Source organism: Clinocottus analis, unplaced genomic scaffold, assembly GCF_023055335.1.
Source record: "Clinocottus analis isolate CAN_PGR_092001 unplaced genomic scaffold, fCliAna1.0.p SCAF_24, whole genome shotgun sequence".
Lineage (NCBI taxonomy): Eukaryota > Metazoa > Chordata > Actinopteri > Perciformes > Cottidae > Clinocottus > Clinocottus analis.
Window position 1 is genome coordinate 3223079 of NW_027175976.1, and position 27393 is coordinate 3250471.

The 27393-nt window shown below is 45.1% G+C and overlaps 1 protein-coding gene across 2 annotated transcripts; it reads right to left on the bottom strand.

The window, feature by feature from the left end:
• Positions 1 to 502: 502 nt before the first annotated feature.
• On the bottom strand, positions 503 to 26851 carry LOC137794044 (gamma-aminobutyric acid receptor subunit alpha-5-like). 2 transcript variants are annotated; one of them, XM_068590607.1, is made up of 11 exons: positions 26725 to 26851; positions 25066 to 25645; positions 24378 to 24459; positions 23460 to 23584; positions 21781 to 21848; positions 20389 to 20609; positions 15898 to 15980; positions 10974 to 11117; positions 6066 to 6218; positions 5602 to 5813; positions 503 to 4770 (listed from the first exon to the last, which is right to left on the bottom strand). In XM_068590607.1, the coding sequence occupies exons 2-11, from the start codon at positions 25088 to 25090 to the stop codon at positions 4474 to 4476; spliced, it is 1410 nt and encodes a 469-aa protein (XP_068446708.1). In that variant the 5' UTR covers positions 25091 to 25645; positions 26725 to 26851; the 3' UTR covers positions 503 to 4473. The 2 variants fall into 2 exon arrangements, with proteins under 2 accessions (XP_068446708.1, XP_068446709.1); XM_068590608.1 differs by lacking the exon at positions 26725 to 26851 and adding an exon at positions 26452 to 26546.
• Positions 26852 to 27393: the final 542 nt, after the last annotated feature.

The window sequence follows — 27393 nt, forward strand, 5'->3', positions numbered from 1 at the left end:
AAAAACCTTCAAAAGTGAGTATATTAATAATGATTTTCCTCCATTGTGGCTAACAAGATGTCTAATGTTCTTGTATCCGCTTGCTAGATAAAATCTGAGAAGTGAAAGTACTTTCATCTGTAATAATCTGGTCACCCGTACATCAGACGCAGCAAAAAGCTTCAGATAATGACGTGAGAAATGGTGGACGGGCGGCTCTACAACTCCAGCTGATTCATCTCAAGCGTTCTTGCGTAAAGTAAAAACACAAAAGCGGATATAGATTGAGAAACAGATTTGTCCCAAATGTGCGACACATGCAGTTCTCCATGCTATTTTCATAACTATCAAGAGGGAATGGGCTCAGATGGATGAACAGAAGAACTGCCGTCCCTCTTCCCCGCATGTCAGCAGCTATAATCAGGATTCAGCGAGGCCACATAAGCTGTAAGATGGATTCTATAACATACAGCAGCTTTGCACCGACGCTTAATAATGAATGCCATCTTTGTTCATCCGTTTTTATTCTGTAATTTTAAGTATAACACATAAAACAAATACAGTACATGAAACAAAGAGTGAATAACACAAATACTTTAAGCCCAGCTATAGCTACAATGGCTTTGCTGCGTTTTTGCAAAAGTTAAGCAAATATCTCAGTTTCCTCCTAAAATTATATATAAAATGATAATAATTTCTTCATAGATCCAAAAAAAAAAGCAAGAGTAACTTCATGCATGTGTAACGGCTGTGTGGAGCCCTCTGGGGATGGACAACTGTTGTGGCCGCGGCCTTACAGCGTTCAGGCTCTTTTAAAGGCGGCCGCTGCGCGTGCGTCACGTTCCCCGGGTCCAGAGGCCCGAGTTCAAAACGTCAGCCGGCCTTCGCCGCCCGTGAGCGAGCTCTGGGTAAAGCACATCTAATCAATCCCAAATTTGTCCCTAACACGCACCAGCCACAGCTGTCCAGACACTACCGGGAGGAAAAAAACAAGCGTTTGTCATCGGCTGGGCCGCTCGGAGGCTTAAATTGGAGTGAAGCGCTTTGCTGCGAGGGGCCCCCCCTGAATGGGTGAAAGTAACTTAAGCGGAGCTAAATCCCTTTTCTAACAGATGTATGGCAGATGAGTCTGTCACAGTGAGTGAAGGAAGGAGGGAGGGCTGGGCAATCGCTTCTTGGCTGGCAATAGAGAAGAAGGGGGGGGGTTGGTTAAATGGACCGGCGGGCGGGCGGGTGGGGACGCTCATTACTTGAACAGCCAGAAAGATCAACGGACAGAATAGTAGTCCAATCATGACATTGACGGCGAAGTTGTGTCAACTATAAAAAGGGTGAAGCGTCAGGGGGCCAAAACGTTTCAGGGACACAGATTTGGGCCCCGGGGGGGGCCGCTGTTTGCCGAGTGCTGGTCATGCTAGTGTGCTCCGACGGCTCGGTGAGGCTGTTCTGAGGCACGGCTAACGTGACAATGCTAACATGCTAAGGCGTAACGTTTACTAGGTTCGCCGTAGCGTGAGAGCATGCGTGTGAGCATGCTAACAATTGCTGCATTAGCATATGAACTACAGCTAAGGGAGGTGGAGTCCTGCAGTGGTAAGATCACCCTCAATCCTTCCTGCCACTGTGGAAACACACCTGCACATTTGAAGGTGTGGGTTTTGAGGGGCTTAATGGTTTTCAGCTCAAACGTCGCTAAGACCGCTGAAAGATCCCTTCAATGAGTCATATTAAGAGGATATTGAGCCGGGGAACAGAGAGGCCTGGCAGCACAGATGCGCACCCCAGCTAAGGCTGATGGGAATGTTTTTGCGGAGGACAGACGGCCGACATTGGCATCCATAGAAAAAAGAATGGAGGCTAAACACACTTGCATGATTGGGGCCCAAAATGCTCATTATAGTTTCATTTCCTTTGGTAATGTAACTCAAAATAAGGCTTAGTCAGCTGGAATCCGGCCGCACTGGTGCGTCACAGCTTTGATGAAACAAACAAATGAGCCCTGAACGACTGCAGAAATGAGGAACTAAAGGTTTCTGTATCTTGTGTCTGAGCAGCAGAGTCAGATACAGAGGTTGGATGTCTTTAACGGGGAAAAAGGATGTCTGCTCTGTTCATCTGAATGAAAGACGGATCGCCTCGTCAGCTGCATTTCATCGGATTCAACATCAACCCAAACTGGCACTGTAAAAAAAAAAAAACACTACAGGAAATGATGGAGCAAATTTTGCAGCTCATATCATGACGACATTCACCGTAGGTCCCAGTTTCACGAAGCAAAGCAGGTACAGTAGCAGCTGGCGTCGCCTTCAGTCATGTGGTGTTCCCACCAAGCCGCTGTTTCAGCGACGACGCTCCCAAAACACAACACCCGCGAGCTCAAAGAAACAGTGACTCTGAGGCAACTCCCTCTGCTGGGAGCGTAGGTCCTTTTTTTTGGTTCCTGAGTACGTCTCACCATAGTCCAACGAGTCCAACATGCGTGTGTGGGCCATGGTGGGCTCCAGCCCAAAAATGCCACAGCGTGTGCTCATTGCTTCCAGTTTCATTAAGTCACTGTAGAAAGAGACAGGGATGGGGACGAGATCCAAAGATCAAAAAGCCAGACGTGACCTCCTCTAAAAGCGACAAGAAGGGAAAAAAAGAGTCTCGCGCGTGTGCACGCAAACATTGAGAAGAATGAAATCGAATGGAAACATGTTCACACAACGAAAGTCAACATTAGATACTTCTTTCTTTCTTTACGTCCAAGTGGGCGTAAGACTCAAACAAGTCTCTCTTTTTTTTGTGTCAAAGCAAAAGTGGGAAATTAAAAGTTTATTTACATGATTCCCTTATGAGACCCGACTCTTTGTTCGCACCAATCTTTTAAAACTCAAAGAGTTTGATGCAGCCGCCTGGCTAGCGTGTGGAGCGGTTAGCTCTGCAGCTAGACTGTGAGTCACCAGGCTTCACAGAAACAGGCTACAGGCCCTTTCAGTCAGTTTCTTGGGGATTAGTTGTGTCTATTTTTGCTGGTGTACAAATGAGCATGTCATCTTTTTGAAATGTCTATACTTCCACAAGGCAAAATGTTTTTTTCTGCTGTCATGAATGGAGATTGGTGAGGTGTTTTTTTTTGTTTGAAAAGACTACAAATTTGCACAGCATTCACGGAAAAATCTATCTTCATGACCACCGGCGCCTGGAGCTGCTGGTGCTGCAGTGTTGATGGGGCTTGATCTAAATAGGGGGTTTGCAGCCTGAAGGACAGTCTACAAACTCTCACTCTGCTGGTTTGTATGTGACACACCCTGCGTTTCCAGCACTGGTCTCTCGACTGTGAATATTAGTTTCCTAGCCGAGTGGCCCGGCTCAACATTGAGTCAAAGCACATGTATCCAATCCTAAATTTGTCCTGAACACACCGCCCACAGCTGACCAGTCACCCAGTGGAAGTGGGCCAAAGAAGTTTTTTCTTCTGATTGCTGGCAGCTGCCCCAACATTTTTTCATACTTTGACTTTTTTTATTTTTTTTTTTAGAAATGAAGAGTGATATCTTCCTTTAAAGAAAAAAAACACCCTGCGATGAAAACCTTATGAATACATTTTTTTTTCCTCCACATTTTTTCTTCGCACTCGATCTTTTTCCGGTATGTTCCACTGAGACTCTGGCTACCAATGCTTTTGGGTAAGCGGGCCTGCAGCAGAAGGCTCTGCATCTTCAAGTAGAGATGTACAAAGAGACACACAAACACCAGCTGCAGTAGGAGGGAAAAAATGTCAAAGGTTGTTTTTTTTTGCTGTGTTTTTTTTTTTTTTAAGAGACATAAAATGTAAAAATGAATGCGCTTGCAGCATTAATCTCAAGAGATGTTTCTTCCACACAGTGTGGAATTAAGTACATTTTCTAAATCAACTTCTCAAATGCATTATATATTGCAAGGTTTCTCAATAGCATAAGCTCAGTGCATTTCAAGCCTCCAAGAGTAAGAATACGTTAAAATTTAGGCAAAATTGCTAAAAAATATCTCCCGTTTGTTTCGTTTAAAACCTCAAGTAGTAGCAATGAAGCGCGCTCCCACACTTTGAGCAGTGATTGACATATACATGGTCGGTATTCAAGACAAAGAGGAGTCCACGGTTTCCATTTTTTTAGGAGAGCGTCATGCAAACTGCAGCGGGATAGATGAGAAAGAAGCAAAAACCGCCGCTCTCTTGCCGACGTAGTCTCGGGAGCAGTTTCTTCGTGATCAAAGCAGTTTTTTAGGCCATGAAAAACAGGAAAGGGATCGGTTGCAGCCTTGCATCCACTCAAAGTACTTGAATTAGATAGTGGAGTATAGTTTGTTTTTGTTCTTCAAGCGCAGATATTTGTGTTTTATTCATTATTTTTTTGTTACAACAACTCCTTATCCTTGTTTGTCCGCACACCCGCAAATCAGGCTCAAACTTAATCCCTGACACAAACTTTCTGTCTCAGCAAAAAAAAAAGGAAGAAAAAAAAAGGAGAGGGATTACGTTGAGGTCACTCCTTTCACCACCGGTTCTCTGTTGAGGTACGTGGCCCAGTAGACGAGGTTGAAGGTTCCAAACAGGACGGGGAACACTATCCGCGACATCTTGTCGATCTTGCTGACGCTGTTGTAGGTCTTTTTGGGGTCCACCATCTTGGTCTCGGAGGCCCGGAGCTGCACCGACGTCGTGTTGGAGATGGTGGAGATGGACACGTCCTTGGTGAGGTTCGGCGTGTAGTTGACGCCCGCCGAGCAAACGTTGTTGGGCTTTTTGGACAGCACCATGGGGTCTCGCTTCTGCAGCGGGACAGATCACATTGAGCTGCTAATTACCAGTGTTCTTGGATAATCAATGTGTTCCAGTCTGTCTGGAACGATTAGTAAGTTTACGGAAGGGAAACATTTCTGGCAAAAGATTCTGGTAAAATGCTGTTTCATTGGATTTCACTCAGGTTGCAGTCTGGTGTTTATTTACCATGACTGAAATATGCAGAGGTATGTTTTAACACAGCTCATCTCTGATAATATTCAAACAAGAACTTGTTTAATAACCATGATAATTGCTAGCAACATGATTCTGACTCACGATACATCTTTTTAATTGTGATTCACACGTCTAAAACGGGATCTAACTTACTTGTCATTTGGGAATACCACCTTAATGTTCTACATTGAAAGGTGTCTCAAACAGGTGTATTTGCTCTCTTGTGAGGAAGAGAAGCTCAACAACACTTTCATGTTGGTACACTAACTAAGTAGCAAACAGATAGGACATTTTCAGCTTAGCTTAGCATAAAGACCGGGGACAGGGGTCAATAGCTAGCCTAGCTAACAAAAAGTACCTTCCTACTGTGAACATAAGAAGAGTGTTTTTAATTCCTTGGATAAAGCTTGCTAGCTGTTTTCCCTCATTTATGCTAAGCTAAGCTAACCGTCTCATGGTTCTGGCTACGCATTGAGCATACAGACATGATAGGGTTATTAATCTTCTCATTGATCCCCAAATATTTCTTCAAAGTGTTGTTAAGGACCGCACAAGTAAAGAATGGGATATTTATATTTGATATACATCTCTGCAAGTTAATGTTTGTGTGTTTTAAATCGTCAAAAAGCGGCCACACGCTGTACCTTGGGGTGCTGCGCCTCCAGAGCCTTCTTGCCGTCCCAGGCCCAGCTCCTCTTGGTGAAGTAGTTCACCGTGGCGAACTCGATGAGGGCGGAGAAGACGAAGGCGTAGCAGACGGCGATGAACCAGTCCATGGCCGTGGCGTAGGCCACTTTGGGGAGCGAGTTCCTGGCACTGATGCTGAGGGTGGTCATGGTCAGCACAGTGGTCACCCCTGGGTGCAGACAAAGGCCGTGACAAGTTTAAATTGAGTTTTCACAGGCCGCCCGGAAGCGAGGAACAGCCTCCCCTCGCACAACAAAGGTGGGCGCTTTAATAACTCTTAACTGCCAGCCGCTGCGGCGCTGCTGCTCCTCTGTTATTACTCTCCCGCGCGTGACATGCGCACGGCAGGAATAGCGATGCCCAGACAAATAAAACGTTAAGAGGCAAACTAGTAAATCAGTAAATGAGCGGCCTCACTCACCGAACACGGTCCTGGCGGGAACCGATTCTCTGTTTAGCCAAAATGACACCTGGGACAGGATTACAGTCATGAAGCAGGGCATATATGTCTGGATGACAAAATATCCAATCTTCCTCTTCAGGTAGAAGTGGGCCATCATCACCGTGTACTGCCCTGAAGGGAGGCAGAGATTTAAAAAGGATATAAAAGTTAGAAACAAATAATGAACACAATGTCTGCTTTAAGCCCAACCACAGCCGATATTGTTCGCACATAGTGTACTTATGAATATGTGATGTGACCTCCTTACAGCACCACAGGTGTCGGGTTACCACACAGGACGACATAATCATTACCGGCAAAATTACATTTTTACGACCGTAAACCTGGCAGCCTGAAAAGTGGTCATAAACTCTTCTCTTCTTCTCCCCCAACTAATGCGTCTCTTCTCCTCCCTGCTATTTCATTATGAAGCAATTAGAGGTGGCGCCCCTCAAACTGCAGCACGGAGAAGCGGTGGGGATAGATCCGTTTGCAAAGGAGATAAAGAGAGAGCATTGTCATATTCAGTTGAACGTAACGGCCAAAGGAACCTGAATTCAGATCCATTAGCGAACTGAAAAAGCCTGCTGTGATTATCGCCAGGACATGACAATAGATTATTATGTGGTTAACGTCTGGGATGAGACAGTTGGAGGTGAATTCAGAGAAGGTGTCGTCAATGAGAAAGAGAGAGAGAGAGAAAGAGAGAGAGAGTTAAACAACTGAAGATTGCATTTGAGGCTTTAAAAAATCCTCTCGCCAGCAGCAGTTTGTGACTGCAGGCGCTGGTAAACTATGAAAAAACCCGATGACTATATTCCACACACTTGGGTGCATGTACACAGGCTTTCTCTCCAACACACACAGACACACACACACACACACACACACACGCAGAGTAATACATGAGGCTTTCTCCGGGCAAAATCGGATTTTTGAACCTCCCTAATCCCCGGTTACAATCTGCATCCTGCCATCAGTGAGAGAAAGAGAGGGAGTGTGGCGGAGAAGAGAAGGGGGAGGGTTGGGGTGAGGCTTCCTGTCCTGGGATCCTCACAGAGCCCTAAGCTCCGCCCACTCCGCCCTGCCAATCCAGGCGTCGACGTGCACACATACACACCCTGAAACACACATGAAGCATGATTTTCTAACTGCTGACACACACTCTAAGCCGCGGAGAGGGACGCTGTGCTGTCTGCTAATCACTGGTGTGATGGAGGGGGACTAACTGGGTGGACATTTTCAATCTTTTATGTTTTTTTTATTTATTTTATTTTATTGTTTTACAATATAGGAGGTTATCTGACAGCTGTGTGTGGAATACGGATCAAACGTTCTTGACGGGACTGGCTGCCGTGCGAAAGGGGAGGAGAAGCAATTCGGGAAAAATGCGCCGCGGGCCCGAAAAAGTGAGGTAGACTTTTGTTTGTTTCGCAGGTCGCTCCGTGACGAGAGGGCAGACAGCAAAATACGACACTTGCGGCCACGGCCATGCCTCGACCAGGAGATCCCCAACACCGCTAGTTCTTACCGCGACCCCATCACCTGGGCCCTCTGACGCCCTCATGACTCCAGGCCGTCTGGCTCACAGCAACCCCGTGAACCTCTACTTCTGTCGGAAACATCCGGACACCGCCCGGCGCTGCCGACCTGGGACGCCCCGGGGCCACCTTTGCCCTTGATGCATGGATCCCGACAGGACTGGGGGCAGAGGAATGAGGAGGAACATGTTCCTCTGGTGGATCTTACTGCTTTTCTCCCACGGATTTGTATTTCGCAACGTCCGAGGGGAACTTCCTTTCATCGCGGGGAACAACGCTGCCATGCTGGTCAACTGGTGAGTGGGACGTTATGCTTTTTTTTAGCCCGAGGTCCACTGTAGCGATTATCCTTAGCACGCTAAACTGCTGCTGTAGGCCGCCTCTTCTACTTTTAGAGCCGGGAGTTATTTTTAGGAAAGGTACCGCTTTCTGAGACGGCAGAAGTCACATCCTCTAAAGATTTCTTTAAAAAGAAACTTGTGGGCTAATCTCCCCCTTTAGGTCCTCAAATGGGAGTGTTTTCTAAGATTAGATGCGCTAATTAAAGGCTCACAACATCCCATCCGAGCAATATTCTGAGCTACGGACTTCGATACTGGAGGGTTTTCCAAGGTCTCTGCACATCATCAACGAATTGAAAACAGACGAAATCGCCGCTGCTCAACACGAGGAAGGCCGGGCAAGCGTTAATTGACTGCTGTGTGTTCATTTCAGGTTTACAAGTGCTTCATTACTTCGTCTAGACCCTGTGAAACAGCAGGTGGCTGTCAGACTGGCTTTAATCAAGCGAGGGGAAGAATAGTTAATGCCGGGTGACTTTTATCAGAGCAGAGAGGACGCTGCAGACGCTCACAAGCAAACGCACGTCGTTCTGGTTGTTGCGCTCTTGACTTCCGGACGACACGGTGTCTAATTGTCAGTACTTGTTCGTACCAAGATGCATGAAATGCAAAAACTATGAGATGAGATGAGATTTTTCTGGCATTCACACCTCCAGTAACACTGGCCAGCTGTATCTAAGGTGGTAATAGTCCCTTAAAAGCATGTTAAGCTAAAGCTAATAGTGTCATATTTGGTCCATGGAAGTTATTAGCGAAAGGGTCAAACAGGTACAGAGAGTAAATTAACCTACTGGACTGAATGTGACCCCCAGAGCCCGAAACTCATCAGCGCTGATTTGGACCGTTTCCAGACAGAAGCTTTAGGAGGCATGAATGATGATTGACTGCCTTTAGTCCTTTGGCTGAATGGAGTCCACAGATATTATTGAGCATTTTTCTTGTAGTATTCAGAACACCAGATGGCGATTTAAAGAGGAACGAATAATGATGAGTTAACTGTCCTGACGTATCAAATGACTTTGATCATTGATTTAAATGTTTAGGTCAGGTTGTTTTCTTCTAAACAGACAAACATGTAGTTCCTGCTTGTTCCTGATCACAGATATGAGAAGGAAGGAGCCGTTTGGGCGTCAGCCAACAACGTCACTGGAGTGCCAGAGACGGTCGATTGATGCTGACAATGTGTCAGAAGCTGATGTCTGATTGAAATGAAACGTGGGCCGCTAGCGCGCAGGATTTAAAAACTACGGCTAAAGTATCGTCCTTGCAAGAGCTTCACGAGGGCTCAACATACACACACTGCGCTTCAAAAAAGCCTGTTTGTTTATCACTTTTTCAATTGTTTTATTGAATTGGTTCATTGTTAACTTTTACACAGGTATCGCTAGTATTGTCCATTTTAATTGGAGTCACCAGACAGACATTCAGCCTTTCAGACAACGAGGAACCGTCCAGCAAGTGAACCAGCAATACTAACAACATTTAGTTTGTGGCGCGCAAAAAAGCAAAAAAGCAAAAAAGCAAAAAAGCAACAAACAGGGGAAATCCACACTTTTAATAATGATTCTACTAGAAACTGGGGGGAGGAAGTGTATTACAGTTCCGTTTTACATAAGAGTATTAAGCAGATGCCTTTCAACACACCCCACCCCCCACGCAACCCCCCCACGCGTCAGAGCGAGGCTGTCCAATCCCAACACACAAGCAGACACACACAGATTTCCTTTGCTATCTTTGCGAGGACCTCGCTGACATTCTGAGTCTAACTGTTTCCATCGCGCCACATTTACAAAAGAAAAGCCTCCGATCGTAACCTTGTGAAATCCATGTAAAATTGTCCCTCAGCCTGACCCATAGCTCAGATGTAACTGAATGAACCAGCGACCGCAAAAAAGTCCCGGTCTTTCACCGTCATTATGAGGACATTTGGTGCTCACATACACACAGATACACTCAGCGACAGCCAACCAACCAATCCCTCACTGATCTGTGATGTCATCTTCTTATGCAAAAGCTGATGGGTGGTTGGATGGAGGGATTAACCCGAGGTCTCAGGTCTCTCTCTAACTGTGTGTGTGTGTGGCCGCGTGAGTGTGTGTGTGTGCGCGCGCATGGGCTCATGCGGGGATAAGTGTTGTTTGACAGGGCTGTCCGGGCCTGTAGACAGCTGGTTGTGTGAGGGATAGGCTACTCTCCTCCACTCGCCTCCACTCATTGACTCTGATCTCCTGATAATGTTTCCCACATTTACTCTCGGCCCGCACGGCCATCTCCCCTCGCGGCGTTTATCTTCTTCTAATCTAGAATTAGTTACATCACGTTGTTTGGTATTACACTTATCGTGCGCCACATACAGTATGAATTCACTCGTGGAGGAAAAAGGTTCAGAAAAACGGCGGGGGAGGAGGGATTGTACGAGTAGATAAAGGAAGGATTGCGCTATGGAGGTGGCCGACAAAGTTAACGGTAGCGCTATGAAACGTGTGCGAGCATTTTGAGTTACAAAATAAAATCTCCAGTCATTCTAAACTGCATCTGCAACACCAGCGGTTCTCCACGTATGCAGATGGAAAACACTTCTCAAACTGTTGCATGACGTCACAGCTGCAGTGATTGTACAGAACATATACATATTTAATGGACGGCGCTTCAGGCGTTTCCTAGCAACAGACCATACAGGCTCCCTCCATTAAGCTAAATTAAATGAATACTCATATTATTCAGTCCATGGAGTGACACTTACCTTTACAGAGTGGATTCTACCTTTTGGATTCATCCTATACTGGTCTAATTATTTCATGGAGGTCGTTTTTGTTGGTCTCGCATCTCTTCTGTTTTTTGCTTTCATTGAAGAAATAAAACCTCTTGAACGTCTCCTGCTACTTTTATTACTTTATATACTGACCTTCCTACTGCTCCTGCTACTAATCCAGTATTACATTTATGTTTCTTTTATTGGCTTGTTTGAGCCATTGATGTGTATTTATTCTTTGTAATACACCCACCTCTGCTGGTGTGTATGTTCTCGGTGCCGGCGTTTTGCCCAATGAGATGGTACTGGTTGAGTCTGGAGCCGTCCTCTGCCACCACCACCGACGTATCAGCCCCCGTGGTCCAAGTGTAGACCACCTCTGACACCGGATAGGCATCTGAGAGACCGAGAGAGACAAAGGAGTAAGCCTGTGAACAGAGAACTCAGTTTGTTCATTTTTAATATACAAACAACCCAAATGTATGTTAATCTACTTACGAAGAAAGATCTTTCTAGCACTTTTTGATTAGACTGCAGGCTTAAAAAACAAAAACAGAATTTTGCTTGCATGCCTGTGTGTCTGTGTGTGTGTGGCCAGATATTTGAGTGTATTTTTGTTTAAACCACACTTCTGGGTCAGAGGTGAGCTCCCGCGTCGGCAGGGACCAGACCGAGTCAGATTAACCATAATGTGTTGCATCACCCTTGTGATGAAAAACAGAGCTCAAACTCTGAAGCCTCCCCCTGCTATTTCATTTATTCATGATGAATCCTGTACAAAACACTGGACATCGATCTATCAGCCGCCGCAACCCCCCCCCCCCCCCCCCCCGCCTCCTGATGAGGACTGGAACATGGAAAGATGAAAACTGTAACTCGCATGGCGAGAGGGATTTATCTCGGATTTGTTCTGAAATGGCATGTTTGCAGTTTTTATCTGTCATCGTTCAGCCTGAATTTCAATCTAAGTGTTCTATTTGTCAGAGAAAATAATGTGCCGTGTATTCCCTATTTACATCAAAGAAGTTATTAGTGATCATGTCACTTTATATTCAATACATTAAAGAAAGAGAGAGAAGGGCTGCGTCAGCCGACTCAATTTCATTCAATATCTTATTGAATTTTTTTGTATTTTGACGTTTTCTAAAAGCTGCAATTAAATACTGAAAGACAGGATGTGGCGACAATTTGCTCCTACACTGACGAGCACCGCTATTAGTGCGCATGGCTCCCTGACAGACTTCCACGCAATCAGGGAAAAGCTGCAATACAACGCTCAAATGTGTTCAGTGTATTGTATCAGACAGCCATTAAACCCTCGACCAGACCTTGTGTAACGTGGTGGTTTATTTGTCCAGTGGATAACATCTTAACCTGAGCATTTCCATTCTGTGTGCTTCCTTGGCAGCGGCATACTGCTGTACAATATAGTGCTTAAATTTGGCCACTGTCAGGCCAAATGCCAGGACCTTGATTGTATGGTAGTTAGATTGCAATAAGGGATTATTGGGGAATTTTAGTACGTAGGGTAAGAGCTAAAGACCTTGGCAGGCGAGAAGGTGCACCTGTGCCAACTTTTCAACAGGTCACGCTTTAATGCTTTGCTGCTCCCGTCTTGTGTGCTCGGCAAAGGGAGCGACAACTCAGCCAAACTCATCACTGACTATACAGGAGCTCAGACATACTGATGGAAGAGAACGCAGAGGAGTTCACAAACCCAAATGTGTTTACTTTTTCATGGAGTCACATATGTCAATATCAGTAAAGTACTGCCACAGGGTGGCTTTCAACCCCTTTTAACCCCTTTTAACCCTGTGTAACGAGAGCTCGGACCATCAAATGCGAAGGTGGCCGACGTGCAGAAATCCTCATATCTGAACAACAAAAGCACTTAGTGCTCATCCACAACCAGGCGACTAAAAAACAACTTACTTTGTGAAAGTTTTGACAGTTAAAACTATTGTGAAATATACCTTAAGCAGCATAAAAATGAACCATACTGTCTGAATATCCAAACAAGTACATAAGCTAACAACTAATTGGGTGGGGTTTTGGTCACAACTGCAAAAGGTCACTTGTCAGCAGAGTAAAATTATTTTTGTTGTGGTGAGAACAGACTCAAGAAAATATATCTGCAGAAAAAGTGCAGAGTTTGCAGAAACCAACAAGAATTTGGGCTTCAGCGCAGCTTCGTTCCAACATTTGACCCCGTAAGTCCTGAACTGGTGTTGAACTTTAGTCAAAAGCGGAAACCCTCATCCTCATTTTCTCTGAGAATGCGCTGATGCATGGATGGCAGGCTTCTCTCTCTGCTGTTCATGAAAACTCAATTCATCAAAGCTCAAGTTCAGGGATACGAGTGATTCTGACAGCCGTATTCTTTGGACTCGTGAAGGGCTCCGAGAAGGAGAGCAATCATGAAGTGATTCACTACTACGTATGTTCAGCGGGAACCACTGTGGGCTGAGGGCAAGACAAGCTGAGAGATGACTCATTAGACCGGATTTTTATTGTTCCCCCCCCCCTCTCAGCTCGGTTTTGTGCACCTCGCGTCGTCGTCTGCATCTTTATGCACTTATTCGAGGAACAAGCGGTTCCTAAACACCCGGTACGCCATAAACAACAGCTCTGCAAAGTCATTTTCTTTTCTCTCTCCGTCTGAGAGCCGTCGATTATGGTAATTGTGTGGTTATACCGGAGAGGTTTCCAACGCTCGCCGTTAAAACTAGAGCCATTTCTAATGTCTCTCGAGGCCAAGGATATATACATGGTGAAGAGAGACAGTGCAGCATTTCAGTTAAGGGTGTGTGTATGTGAGAGCTGATGGCTGAAGGCCATGGCAGCAGCTAAATTAGGACACAGGTACAGTACGCCAGAAAAAAAGGGGATTAGTTGCCACTTCACCTGAACCAACTTTAGAGCTGGCCCTTGTGTTTTTTTTTTAACACAACGAATCAGCACTCCGTCACCAATGATTGGATACAAGGAGCGATGCAGCACGGCTTTACGAATCTGCACGTCAAGACTCTGACGACCTTTGTAAATGCGGCACAAGACTTTTACCCTGGTACCTTTTAGACTTTATCAACTTTATCACCTAACTACACTCAGTCTACCTCAACTAAAGCTTTGAATCTGCTACCTGTAACTAAAAACATTTTATATTTTAATAAACTGACACTTTTGGGGATTATCACCATAAACCAAACCATGAGAATTTGGGAAAAACTGGCAGCTGAACTTCTCTTGAAGGGAAATGCAGAGAGTTCAGCAGAGCGACAGCTCCACTAGTGTTCATGCAGTTTGGTGTGGACTAGTTACCTTTAAGTATATATCATTGAAAATCTTGTGTGTAATATTAATTTCAATGTGCATGTACATTAAAAGTAGTTAATCCTCAGAAATTAGCAAGAGTTTGCTCAACTGCTCAGCCTGAATCTTACTGATGGTCACTGAAAATCATGATATTCTGAACTAGAAACACAATCCACTCCATCGAGTTTCATGAGAAATCTTGCTGACAAACAAACAAACATGTCCTCGTCTGCGTAGGAAATAAAAGGAGGAGGGGACATAGAGATTTGGCTGCTTGAGGGATTAATTTTGCCCATTTTTCATCACACCGGATGCTTTCCCCTTTTATCCCTCACGGATGTACAATAGTAAACAGAGGATGCAGTCGAAATACCGCTTGGTGTTGTCACAGATTACTGGACTAAAAGCGATGTTCGTGTCAGGCACTTCAGCCATTTTGTTTATTTCAGGAAAAGGCATTGTCGTCCTTTGTGCCATGGCGTCGTAGTAATGATTGTGCGGGTCCAGCACATTTGCTGCATTGTGTTGAGGAGGTTTAGTTTGTGTGTGTGTGGCGTAATGCCACCTGAGGACAGAGATAAACCAGGTAGTGGTCAGGTCAGACAGACACACAAAGTCTGAGCGCTCAAAACACCGAAAGTAATCTTTCTCTCCTCTGGGAAACTTGTAAAACAGCAGTGTCACCATCAACACATTATTCCCATTATACACTTACACCTCTCACCTGCGGGGCTTCTCAGCGGGGGTGATTATGTTTGGTTTGCCATGGGAAGGCCCAACAGCTCCTTACGCTGTAATCGGATTGCAGTCAAATGTGCTTCCTCTACATAGTGGGTGTGGGTGGACGGTGTTACACAGGAATCTGGGGATAAGAGCCTCATCCTTTGAGCCCAAGAGGCTCCCGAGGTGTGGCATTCTGCCAGATCTGTCTTTAAATACCCTCAGGGCCACTCAAGCCTCTATACGTGTCCTCGCCGGTAGGACGCACAGACAAGCCGTCCCATTAGAGGACATTGGGGAGAACCCTTGCGATCGAAGGCCAAATGGAGCGTTGGAGAACATGCGCTAATGTTCTCCTCTTTGAGCGACTTCTGCCGTTATCTTGAATAGTAGCTGCAGTGGAGGGGCGACGATTACCTGTCGAAGAACCAGAGGCCCACACCCAAGTGAGACCCAGGAGCATGCTGCTCGGGCAAAATCCCTTTACGGTGCATGCCGGTTGACTCAAATTGACTGTGACTGATACCGTAAAACACACAAGTGATTTGAACCCGGTCTGTTCATTAATCCTCTCTGGTCGGTCAAATCTGAGGAGGATCCTGTCGCTGACTTTGCTTACTAGTGTGTGTTAATCTGAGTCAGTGCATGTGCATGTATACTTCCTTAAACTCAGACTTATGTGCTTTTGATTTATCAAAACTTACAAAAAACTGACAACACTTACAGTTGTGGTCTGAACACAGACATAATATACATACATGTGCCTTGTTCGACGTCCAGGAGTTGAATTGATGAGCAGAGAAACTCACTTTTGCTGCGACAAGCTTTGCACTCCGCGGCCTTTACTTCTTTTGTGCTCCTGTTACAATAGCGCAGCACTTTAGCTAAGCGCTTTAACTTGACAATTTAATGTGAGGAAACTCTGCAATCTCCAGCAGATAATGACTTGTCGACTGAATCCCTGCAGCAGCATTCCATCAATTAGCCAAAATGATTCCTAATTGTTCTAAATGAATTGCTCTAAATTTAGATTAAACTCTGGTGAAACTTACTGCATTGGACTCGCAGAAACTGGGATTAGCATATAGCGACGAGCGAGATGGACATAAAAAGTAGACATTCAGAGACGGGATTATACTCACAGCTGCCAAACTTGAGCGGGCAGGCGTGTGCGTCCATTGGGAAATCCTCCAGCTGCATGGGGCATTCTGCCGATATGGTCAGTCTGAGGCGAAACACATACAGTATACCAATTAACCACGTAGCAAGGTCTTACTTCAGCCGTCACCACCTTCTGACTATTTAACTGGGCATGTAGATGTCTTCAACTGAGCACTGTGTAATTACAGGAAGAGCCACAATTGCTAAAATTACAGGGTACCAACAACAATTAGGAGGAATGTCGCAGCTCTGCCCTCGCTTTTAAATAGTAACCATTAACCAATCTGAGCTCAGGAGAGAGGTGAAATTAACTTTACAGTTTCCTGCAAGGAACTTGCAAGTGCAGTCTTCCCCTCGCTCACCAGCAACACCAGTATTACAGTGGCAATACTACCACCTGGTGGCCACACAGTTTCTGTGTTATTTGTGTCTCCATGAAGTAAACTGGAGGGAAACTCTTCAAAATGACCGCTGGGACAACCTCTCCTGCAGGTCTTTTGACATTTTCTTCAAATATAAATATTTCACATTCATCTGTCTCCTAATGGGAACCATTTTAATAGCTAGTATATCTGCTGTCAATCATTCACATACACGCCACGGCTTCTCAAATCTGATTCTTTACCAGTCATTCCCGACATGTTGTTATCATTTTTAGCTTCTCCAACCGTACCTCACTCTCTCACTTTCCTAAAGGAACCACAGATTTAAGTGACTCAAGCGTACAATCCAAACGTACACACATCATGATATCAGAATTCAGCCTGTTTCAGCCATCTGTCTGAGATTATATCATGTTGCTCTGTGCATTTTTTCCTCATTGCATGATGACGAGCAGTAATACAGTGGCGTGATGATGTGCATTCACTGAACTTACAAAGCCTGATAAAGGGGAATTAAGTGGTGAGGAAACCAGTGCACAAAAACATTTAGTTAAAAGGTGTATCTCCGACTCGTCTCTTGTGGCTCATTAAAGGTTAAAAGAATATGGGCACAAATTTGATGACAAAATGTCCACTGTTTAAATGTATATCCATTCAAACTTACAGATTAAAAATATGCTATTGTATTGGGGCGTGGGTTCATTTGTGTGAGAGACAAATGTGTGTGTCAGTCAGTGCAAGATGTAACGCCGGGTGCCACTTCATATCTTTTTATGGGGCTTTTCCGGCTGGAGCCGGCCTACAAACAGAGAAGGTAATGGAGCCGAAAGCGACGCTTAAAAGACAACAGCGATGCAGAAGGCCAAGGCAGCAGCCGAGGCCTCGTTTAGTGGCCCACATCCTAATGGAACACAAAAAGCCCTTCGCCTATGGCGGGATTGTAATGGAGGCGATGACTGCTGTGGCTGGAATGTTATTAAAGGGCCATAAAAGTAAGACAGAAATTACGTCGGCTATTGCCGATGTACAACTTGAGTAGCTCCCGGCCACTTTCATTTCCTCAAATTAGCTCTCAGAGGAAAAAAAAGAAAAGCTTTAATACCCCTGCTGGAAAGGTTTCTCCAGCAGTTAGTTTTTCTGCTTTACCCGTTCAGGCATATGAGCAACCTCAGCGTTAGCTACAGTGTAACGTTAATCGTTTTCTCCTTCACTGATCTGTATCATAATCTTGATGACAACTGTGTCACCGAGATGTGGCCGAATCCTCCTGGGTCATGTTTTTTTGAACGCTCCAAAAAACCTCCAGCATGTACGTAGCCACCGCGGGGGGGGGGTTCCCAATTATATCCTCAAAGTGAACGAAGCATAGCGAAGTGGGATAAGAGGCCACCTCTGGTCCCCACAGAGCCGACATCAGCGCAGGATTTTCCAACTGCATTGTTGCGTCTGAAACAGCTGAAGTCCCGGGATTGGAGGAAGGGGAAGGGTGTCTTTGGGAGAAATAAATGAGAACATGGCTGTTGGCTATTATACCATGTTCTAAATATTCATGTGGCCTTGCCCCATTAGCAGGGATGCCTGTAAAGATACTTGCTTTTAATTTGGAGCGTGATTAGTGCCAGAAAATCTGTCCCTATAAAAGAAGACTTTGCAATTATAACTTAAATATGAGGGGTAAAATAGCAGCTTAGAATAAGTCCCATGATTCTGTTCAGCCCGCGTGCAGCGAGTGGAAGGCGGTGCATCACAGCGTTAACGCCCCAGAAACAGACCCGCGTATGCACCTTTCGCACCTGTGGGAAATCTAAAAGTTTCCAATACCGGACTTTGCAGAAAAGTCGAGAACTTGGACGACGGGACAGAGCCGGAAAAGGCTGAGTTCTGAGTTCAGGGTCTTTATTGCATGTTAACCACTGAGCCGCCAGCTGCCATCTGTCTTTTCACATTAACAAGCATATCATCGGTCTCATGGGAGCCGGGGTTATATAACGTCCCCACGGTGTGAAGAAAAAAATACAATAGAAATTAACTATGCTAGAAGTGCGAGAACATCAACATAAACGTCATTATAATTCACATAAACTGTCAAATAACTACAAAAAAGCCAGCCGATCTAAAGGCAACACAAGGAGCATCAGTGAGAACAGTGACTCAACTGTACCTAATGAGAATGATGTGTAACGCACTCACTCTGTGGTGATACAGGAGGTTTTTATCAGCTGATGAAGCCGTATACGTTGCTGCCATTGAGCTCTGTGGGCATTAGGCTGGCAGAGGGGTTTCGTAAAGCGGCGTTTTAAGAATCACCCGCAGTGACAAGTCAAAACGGGACGTGGAAGTGGCGCGAGAGGGGATGTGGCATTCGTAATGTGACATGACAGGGCGTCTCGGCCTGATCGGAGCACCCGTGACGGATGTATTGTTTGTGTGTGTGTGTTTGTACAAAAGTCTGAGTGGATCCTCTGGGGATGAACACATGTAGTGCGCCTACTCTACATGAAGGATGCTGTATGCTATGAAAAAAGGCAGAAAAGGCACACAAAAAAGAAGCTGTTGTTGAGTTAGCTGTAACCTGCAAGTACCCAGATGGTCCACGTGTGTGTGTGTTTGTGTGTGTTTATGCAGGAAACAAAATCAGTGCTGCCTGTGGTTAAGCTCTGCTGGTAATGACGAGCACAGTACTGTAACAATTAGACGATTAAAAGCAACCTACTGCTGCTTCGTTTCAACTGTGGCGGTGAGTCTGATGCCATTTTTAGATGACGGAAGTGCAAGCCCCCTCTCTCTCTGTGTCTCCCTCTATAATGTGTGTGTTCTTTGCATTTAGACATAAATATTGTAATGCGTAGATTTCCATAAAATGACGCATATGGAAATGAACGCGCACAAATTTACGCAACCCCTCACTTGCTAAGCCTCGAGGTCAAAGTTGAGCGTCACTATAACTGATTAGTGCAGAAGACATCAGTGTGTGTGTGCGTGTGTGTGTGTGTGAGTGTTGGCTGTATGTGACAAAGAGGTGACTGTAAGTATGCACTTCTTTAGATATGTATATATGTCAGCGTGGTTGCATATGGATAATCTGTCATCCATCCAGCATTATTCTCCCTGTGGGTGGCACTGGTATCCGATAGAGTGCTCTCATCCGTGACACAGTCACCCTTAAGTCCTGCAGCTGCAGTAACTCCTGAGGATAAGCAGAGAATTACTCTAATTCTATGGTGCAAAGGTCACAGGGAACCCCGGTGGTTACGCCGGCGTTCCACAGAACAACAACAGCTATTTGTGCGAGAGAGGTGTCTCAAGTTGACATCACTTTGTCCTCACTTGTTCAGCGTTTTAAGTTGCAAATATTTGTAGTTTCATTCAGAGTGATCACCATCTGGTTGATGGCCTGTTTCTTTCTTCTTCTTCTAATTCTCCACCACGTTACTGCCAACTACAATCCACTGCAGCATTGCCAAAAACTACAGTTCACAATGAGGCTGCTTTTCATAATGGATGATCTCCCTCTGCAGTTTCTTCTCAAACCCTTCATTTAAAGAGACACTTCTTTCTGGCATTTATATGTCTCATGAATATCTTAACAGGAATTGAAAAAAAATTAAATAAAAAAGAATACTTTAAAGAAATATTTGCATTATGTGCCAATAACTTTGCTCTTACTGTACTACAAATCAAATGCCAGTGATTGGCCACTGGGTGACACTATTTCCCTACAGTCTGTCCATACGACACACACTGAGGGTTTTTATCACTGTTTTCTCTCTGAGTTCAGGCCTGTATTGTGTGTTATGTTGGCCTTGCTAACTAGATTATTTTTCTGAACTCTTAAAAACCTTCTCTTCACAAAACTTTAATAAAAGCTCTCGGGCACATAAGGTTTAAGATTTCCGAGACTGAATACTGGCAAATAAACGCTGCACTTTGAACCTCAGCACTGTGCTAAAAAATTTACTTCTTCTAAATGGTTCGCAGCATATTTCAAGTGCCATCAACCTTGGGCATCAAGTGGGTTCTTAAATATTCATAGGTCATTATTCTGTGTTTTGTTTTGTGAATAAATGGCGCCAGAGTGGGAGGACCAACCTCATCGTGTAGAGCAGAGTGCCGTCGTCCTGCAGCCTCAACAGCTTGTTGGGTGTGGTCATGTTATGGGCGATAGACTTCTTGCCGTTGAGGAAGAAGGTATCGGGGGTCCAGATGTTGCTGGCCAGCAGGTTGTTCAACGGCAGCATCTCCATCGGCCCTTTGAAGCATAGGCGCTCGTCCTTCCAGCTCTGACGGAAGAAGACGTCGATGGTATATTCCTGAGACAGGGGCAAAAGGGAGGTTTCAGAGAGCTCAGCTGGAAAAGGCGAGGAGTAAATGTTTGGACCCAGAAGCCATGTAATGTGATGTCAGTAAAACTTTTGTTTACCGATCTGCCTGCCCTCTGATCATTTCATCCCAAAACATGCTGAAGGGATGCCAAAGGCTAAAAGATCTCCCCTGGGAAGGAGCGCTCACTGTGTCTGTTGCACTGTCAAGTTTCAGAGCATCGTCTTCGTTTGCGGTGTATTTACCCGAAACAAGAATTTAAAGTTTTATAGTCTCAGTTTCTGTTGTTGCAGCATGATTATCTTGGGGCTTTTTGTGCATTTGTCTTGTCCTATGTCAGAGTTACAAATATGTAAATTAAGATGGGAAAACGTGCTTCTTTTTGCGTCAAATGACCATTAGCATGAAGTGCTACGGCACGTCGCGTCCAATGACAGCAGCTCCTCCTTCATGCCTTCATAAATCCACCAACAATTTGCACTTGATCAAACACAGCGGTGAAGAAATCCGTCATAAATCTGCTCGTGTGCGAAATATCGACCCGCTGCGAGCTTGGAAACAAACAAACGAATGGCTGAGAAACTGCTGTTAGCAGGCCGACATGGAAGCTTTTATGGACCGCAGAAGCATTCAGGTCTCTCGCCACATTTCATTAATCAATCGTGCGCCCTTGTCAATACCTTCTTCAAGTCAATTATGGGAAAGTGGCAGCTGCTGTGTGAGAGTGTGCCAGGGAGATTGCGGGGTGTAATAGAGGATTTAATGAAAGAGCAGATTTAATGCATTTCGCTATCCAAGTGGAACCTTATAGTTCATAAGAGAATGGATTAATAAAGGGAAGAGTCATTTGAAACAAGTTGGAATGGGCCAGCCACATTGCATTAAATCTTTAAGTTATCCACATTCCTTTAGTCTCATTTACAAGGAACCGAAAAAGAACCAATCTTCAAAGACACAACGACAGCCCGAGTGTGTCTTCCAGGGAACAGCCTGTTTGTAACAGTATCGTGAAATGTAAATATAAGTTTAAATCTAAAAATACCCACAGTAGCCTTTGTGTGTGCGTGTGTGTGGGTGTTTGGCTAGCTCAGCCATTCTCCCTCTCTCTTTCTCTCTCTCCCCCTCTCTGTGTATCTCTGTGTTTGCTGCAGATGAACTCACCATCTCCGTGTCCGACACTGGGCCGAAGCTGGTGACAAAAATATTCGTCTTGATCTCTGTGACGTTCTCTGTTGAGAGAGCACAGGTGGGAATGTTTTACAGTGTGGAGCATAATGGTCATTAAAAAAGCAGTGAAATGTAATTATATAATTGTAGCAATATCGGATTGATAATCTGGTTTATTAGACGTTCTGCAAGACAACATCTTCCTCTGATGTGTTGGACGTTCGTCCCAGACCCGAGACACTTAAAAGTTCTTTTTAACGGCTCGGTGGGCGCAACTAACAACGAGTTTCATTGTCAATTAAAAGAATTATTTTTGTCTAACCAACAGTCTGAAACCTAAAGATATAAAATTTACTATAATATAAAAAAAGAAAAATATCCTCATATTTTTACGAGAGAAGCTGAAATATTTTTTCGGGGAATAAAATGACCAGTTAATTTTCTGTCAAAACACTAATTGACTACAGTTGAAGCTTCAGAGGTGTTGACATCTTGACAAATATGACATTCTGAAGGAAAACTGGTTGCTAATAACTGAGGGGGGAATGATCCAAATCTAAAAATATGAATGAGACATTTAGGCAATACAATACAGGTTGAAAGGCAGCGACAGAATAAACCCAGTCTCAGTCTTCATACGAATGCACACATTTCCATGATGTTCTCACGCCATGCGTTCCTTCTGGAGACGATGTGAAGAAGATAGCACATTATATCTGTCATTTGTACCGACAAAGCCAACTAAATCTCTGCTACGCATATAAATTTGGTCCAGGCGAGCCAGGATTGGCCGTGCTGTGGAGAGCAGCTTGTTGAATGCTGAATGAAGGCCTGAATTTCTTTTTTTTTCCCTGGAATGTATTTATAGGCCCTCTTGTCAAGGGTAGCAACCGTTACCAGGATGTGAGAGCAGGCTTTTGCCATGACACATCAGGCATTCGGGCTTGAAAAAAGCCTGGTTTCCTCCTATGGGGAGTAAGGAGTTATGGGGACAGGTATGTACATGGGAAACAAATTGAGGAACAACGGTGTGAGGATAGAAAAAAGAGCCGGGGTGCACGCAGTAAGTGCAGCGCTAATAGAGAACATGGAGGTAGTGGTTGTGAAAATAAAACTAAAAAGAACGAAACGCTTTTATTTCAGTGGCCCTTTAGAAAAAAAGAACTCTCCATCTTTGAATGGCAATTTGTCAGTTCTCAAGGTTATCTCCTGTTGCCAGGGTGAGGAGGAGTGTGAATAAAACACCACAGCGCGCTGAACGCAGGCTGTGTTGAGGAGGGCCGGATTGATTTATTCTCCTGACCATGGCGGCGTACAGGAAAAAGACTGCCTGCACTCATGATCCTGGCCACGGTTGAGAAGGAAACACTGCATCTGAGAAACATGCGTGTGCGTTCACCTGAGCTGACATGGGTGTGAAAATTCCACACCTGCTCTCACAGTTTCGACCCTGATGTCTGCCAGCATCACAGCCACTTCCTGTGAAACGGTGCATGAAATCGCAGCGGGACACGGGGCCTCTAATAGCGGAGTTTGGGTTAGCGGGTTAAGTTAGCATGCTGGGAGGCTCGACAGTGACATTATAATATTTGAATGTGAGATCTGTGTTGCTTTCAAATAAAAAATAGGGGCCCAGAATGGTGCCAACGTGATAAATAAGATCCCCAGCAAACCTCCAAGCCCCGGCCGGAGCCTGTTGTCATAACCGTCGAGGAGCCCGTCCAAAATCCTGGTGAAAACGGTGCTGTTGTCGTTGGCCGCCGCCTCCTTCTGGGCCTCTGTGGGGGACTGGCAGCGACTAGGAGAGGAAACAAGGGAGCAAGCGTAAAAAAAAGAGACTCCTGGCATTGGTTACACGGCGGGACGTCGAACATCACACGGTTATTGTGATTAATTAGCTTGCCGCATTAAGGACAGGCTTGTTGTGATTAATTATTGAACATAAGTACTGCTTACAACTACCAGTAGCGATAATTAAGGCTTTGATATGTGATCCAAATATAAACAAATGAGTTCCCTCGCTAAATATGGCGAGAAGCGAGGCATTATGTCGAGGATGAGCATGTCCTCTGTTGCTAGAAAACGAGGGAAATTACAACCTTTGTTTTCTTACAAAGAACATTGTGTCCATGCACAGGGACGAGCAGGGAGTGACATAGGAAGAAGGTTACAAGGCAGATTTGAACATGTGATTTAAAAGTCATTGATCTGGGAGAGTGGACTATTCCAGTGATTTACTGACAGCTTCGCCCAAAGATCTGTTTCGCTTTCCTTGAGTGCAGGACAGCCACTTAAGCAGTGATGTAGCAGAGTGAAGATCGGATATGCGATCAAGAGAGGAGGGCAGAGCCGGCAGGCACTATATAAATATGTAAGAGAGTCATTTACAGGACTACAGATGGAGCCATCAGGATTTGTGGTTGCAACAGAAAAACGTGAACTGATGAATGAACGTTCGAGCAAATGGCAACTTTTGCTTTTATAATAATCTCTCTGAATCTCCATTCTTTAGGAAGCTTTTAGGGGAGAAATAGAATTCTACTTTAAAGCTGGCAACAACCACATCCCATTTGTTTATTTTCCTAGTTTACCTATTTTGGCATCCACACAGGAGCAGGAGGGAAAGGACGAGCCTCGCCATGACTGAGATTCTGCTCACTTTGTTGTTCAGAGCTGTAACACATCCACATACAGAGAGAGAAAGACACACACACACACACAAACAAAGAACAAGATAGCATCAGAAAAGCACCACATTCTAGGGCCGCAACAAAAATAACTGTTCCATCAACCTCTTAATATGATAAACCTAGAGGTCTAGCCATCTCAATAAGGCACCCCAACTCACACAAAGAAACTCCGCTGCACACAGAGGCGGACCATTACAGAAATCACTAAATCAAGCGGCGGGACGATCTCTGTTCAATGAGGCTGTAACTCTTTAACATCCGAAACATCTACCTTTACAGTCGCCGGACAGAATGGGATATCACAGAGAAAAGACATTGGAACAGGGGTACTATTTTCTGCAGTGTGATCCCCATTGTGTGAGCTCCAACTGCGTTTGAATCCAGCGCATTACAATTCATGTAATGAATTCCCCCCTCCCACCACCACCACCACATTTCCCCAATCCTCTCCTCCACCATCACCCTTCTCCTCTATCACCATCACCAAAATCATGAATCACATTCCTATTCGCCACGCTGTGTCTAATTAGAAAATCCCAGAGGGTGGAGGAAAAATAGAAGAAGAAAAAAGAAAGGGGGGGGGGGGTACCTGAATGCAGATCCATCACCACCATATTATTCTTTTTTGGTGGCTTTCACCCCCTCAAACAGCGACGGGAGGCTGGGGGTCTCCGGCGGCGGTGTTGGAACAGTGCGATCACGGGTTCAATCACCTAATCCCCTGCTCGTAGGCTGTCTCCCCTCTTTCTTCCTCTCCTTTTGCTTCTCCACCATGGGCTGTTTCTGCTCTCTCCCTCCCTCTCTCTTTCTCTCTCTCTCTCTCCCTCTCTCTCTCTCTCAGTCAGCGGTTCCCCATCTGGCGTTGTTGTAGTAGTCTGTCTGGTCGTCTCCTCCTATAGGCTACTCCGCCTCCCCTCCTCTAACGCCTGCTGCACCGCGTCTCCTGCATCGCCTCCAGAGGTGTTGCAGCAGCGGCAGCATCACACGCGCTGCCTCCTCGGTCCTGTCCGCGAGCCGCCTCGGAGGAGACCGCGTTCACTCCGCATCTTTCTCCCGTCTCTTTTGCTACACCGCCTACCGCCGGTGCGAGAGAGCGCGGTGCTGCAACGGAGGCTAATAATTTGATAAAAAGGTGCTGCCCATTGGTTGGGTTGGGAGGAGGAGGTGCACTGGGGGGGAGACACGGGAGAGAGGGGGGAGAAGTCAGATGTTAACAAAATCAGGTGCGGGTTTTTGAAGCCTGTCGCCGAATGTAATGGAGAGAAATTACGCTGTTTCTATAAGTGAAGACATTAAAGGATGTATCAACCCCCTTTCACGACACCTGCTATGTGCCAAATGTGTTCCGTTGAAGTCGTGTTAATTGGGTGTTATCTGGTACCATCAATTATGCAGAGAGATATAATCCGTTCAAACTATTTAGCTCGCTAATGTTGAGATTGGTCAATTCCATTGACTGAAGCAGGACATTGCATTTAGATAGATAGATAATTACTTTAAATAATTATTTATCCACATTGTTTAGTTAGGTTACATTTGAACGTTTATCCATACGGTTTAGTTACATTTTAACCGTTTTGCATGACTTTTAACGTAGTTCTCCAACCGTTTGATAGTTAAAGCATAAAGCTAAGGTTAACTGTGTCCACACTTTAGCCATTAGCATACCCTTAGCCACGCTAACTGACGTTGGGTTAATTAATTGTTTTACTTTTAGCTAACTATTTGAAATGTTTGTCCATTAAGTTATTTTAGCTCGCTAATTTAACTGTTTGTTCTTTACTTTTAGCTCAAACGTTTGGTCATTTACTCGTTAATTTTGCTTTATGATAACTATTTAAACCATGTAGCTAACTTCCGCTAGCTAGCTAGCTAGCTAGCTGGCTAGCGTTAGTTATCACAAGGTCTTAGTTCCACTTGCACTGATAAGCCGTGTTTACAGTTACTCTACACGTTTTTACACAAATATACCAACCTGGCAGCTGCAGAAGTATGTTGCACCCTGGGGTCACGCACCCCTGGGTGAGAATCACTGACATATAAAATAAATATGCCCCCCGTTCCTCCCTCCAACACACACACACACACACACACACACACACACACACACACACACACACAGACACACACACAAGAGCGGCGTTGCTGTTTTACGGTGTCCACGAGGAAGCGAAACGAGGAAAGGGGAGTGAGTTAAATACCACACCAAACCAAGAATAAACTGTTTACTTGGTTTAGTTCTACTCACGATTCCTTTCCATCCAAATGAAGCCCTCCTCCATAGTCTCAACACAAAGTCGTTATCATCCTGACAGTTGCCATAAGAGGGTAGCCGAGATCCACGCTCCGTATGGATCATTAGTGTCGGATGTATGATCAGAACTTGACTTCAGCACCACGGACAGCTCGTGGCCGGTCGCACGTGGAGGAGAGGTTTTGCCTTCAGGCCCCTCCAGCAACCCTACCGGGTTATGTTCATGAAAACATGGTGGATTCTGGCAGAAAGCCCCGAGGGCAAACTTCTCTCACGTGCCGACCGGTTGCAGGAGTGTGTGTGTGTGTGTGTGTGTGTGTGTGTGTGTGTGTGTGTGTGTGTGTGTGTGTGTGTGTGTGTGTGTGTGTGTGTGGATAAGAAGGGGGGAGAGGGCAGTAAATACAGTAAATAGACTTGCAATATTGGCCCTGCAAGCATTCGGCTGTTTTATATTCCTGCTTCATACTGTGGTCCACAAACCCGAGTGGGACCTGAATAATACACAACAAAAACAAATAACGCACACAACACGTCAGGGAGGGTTCAACCGAACAATCATTTTAGGGTTAGTAGACGGCTAAATGTAAATTTAAAGCCATGACAACATGACCTAAAATGGGCATCGTATTGGACCATTAAATATTCCTTTATTAAATATGTTCT

Excerpts from the sequence above, each read along its gene's own strand:
- LOC137794044 (XM_068590607.1), bottom strand. The coding sequence starts at position 25,090 with ATGGTGGTGATGGATCTGCATTCAG. Across the intron at positions 21,849-23,459 it reads GCTCCGGCCGGGGCTTGGAG|AGAACGTCACAGAGATCAAG; the intron begins GTTTGCTGGGGA and ends CTCTCTCAACAG. Across the intron at positions 4,771-5,601 it reads TGGAGGCGCAGCACCCCAAG|AAGCGAGACCCCATGGTGCT; the intron begins GTACAGCGTGTG and ends GTCCCGCTGCAG.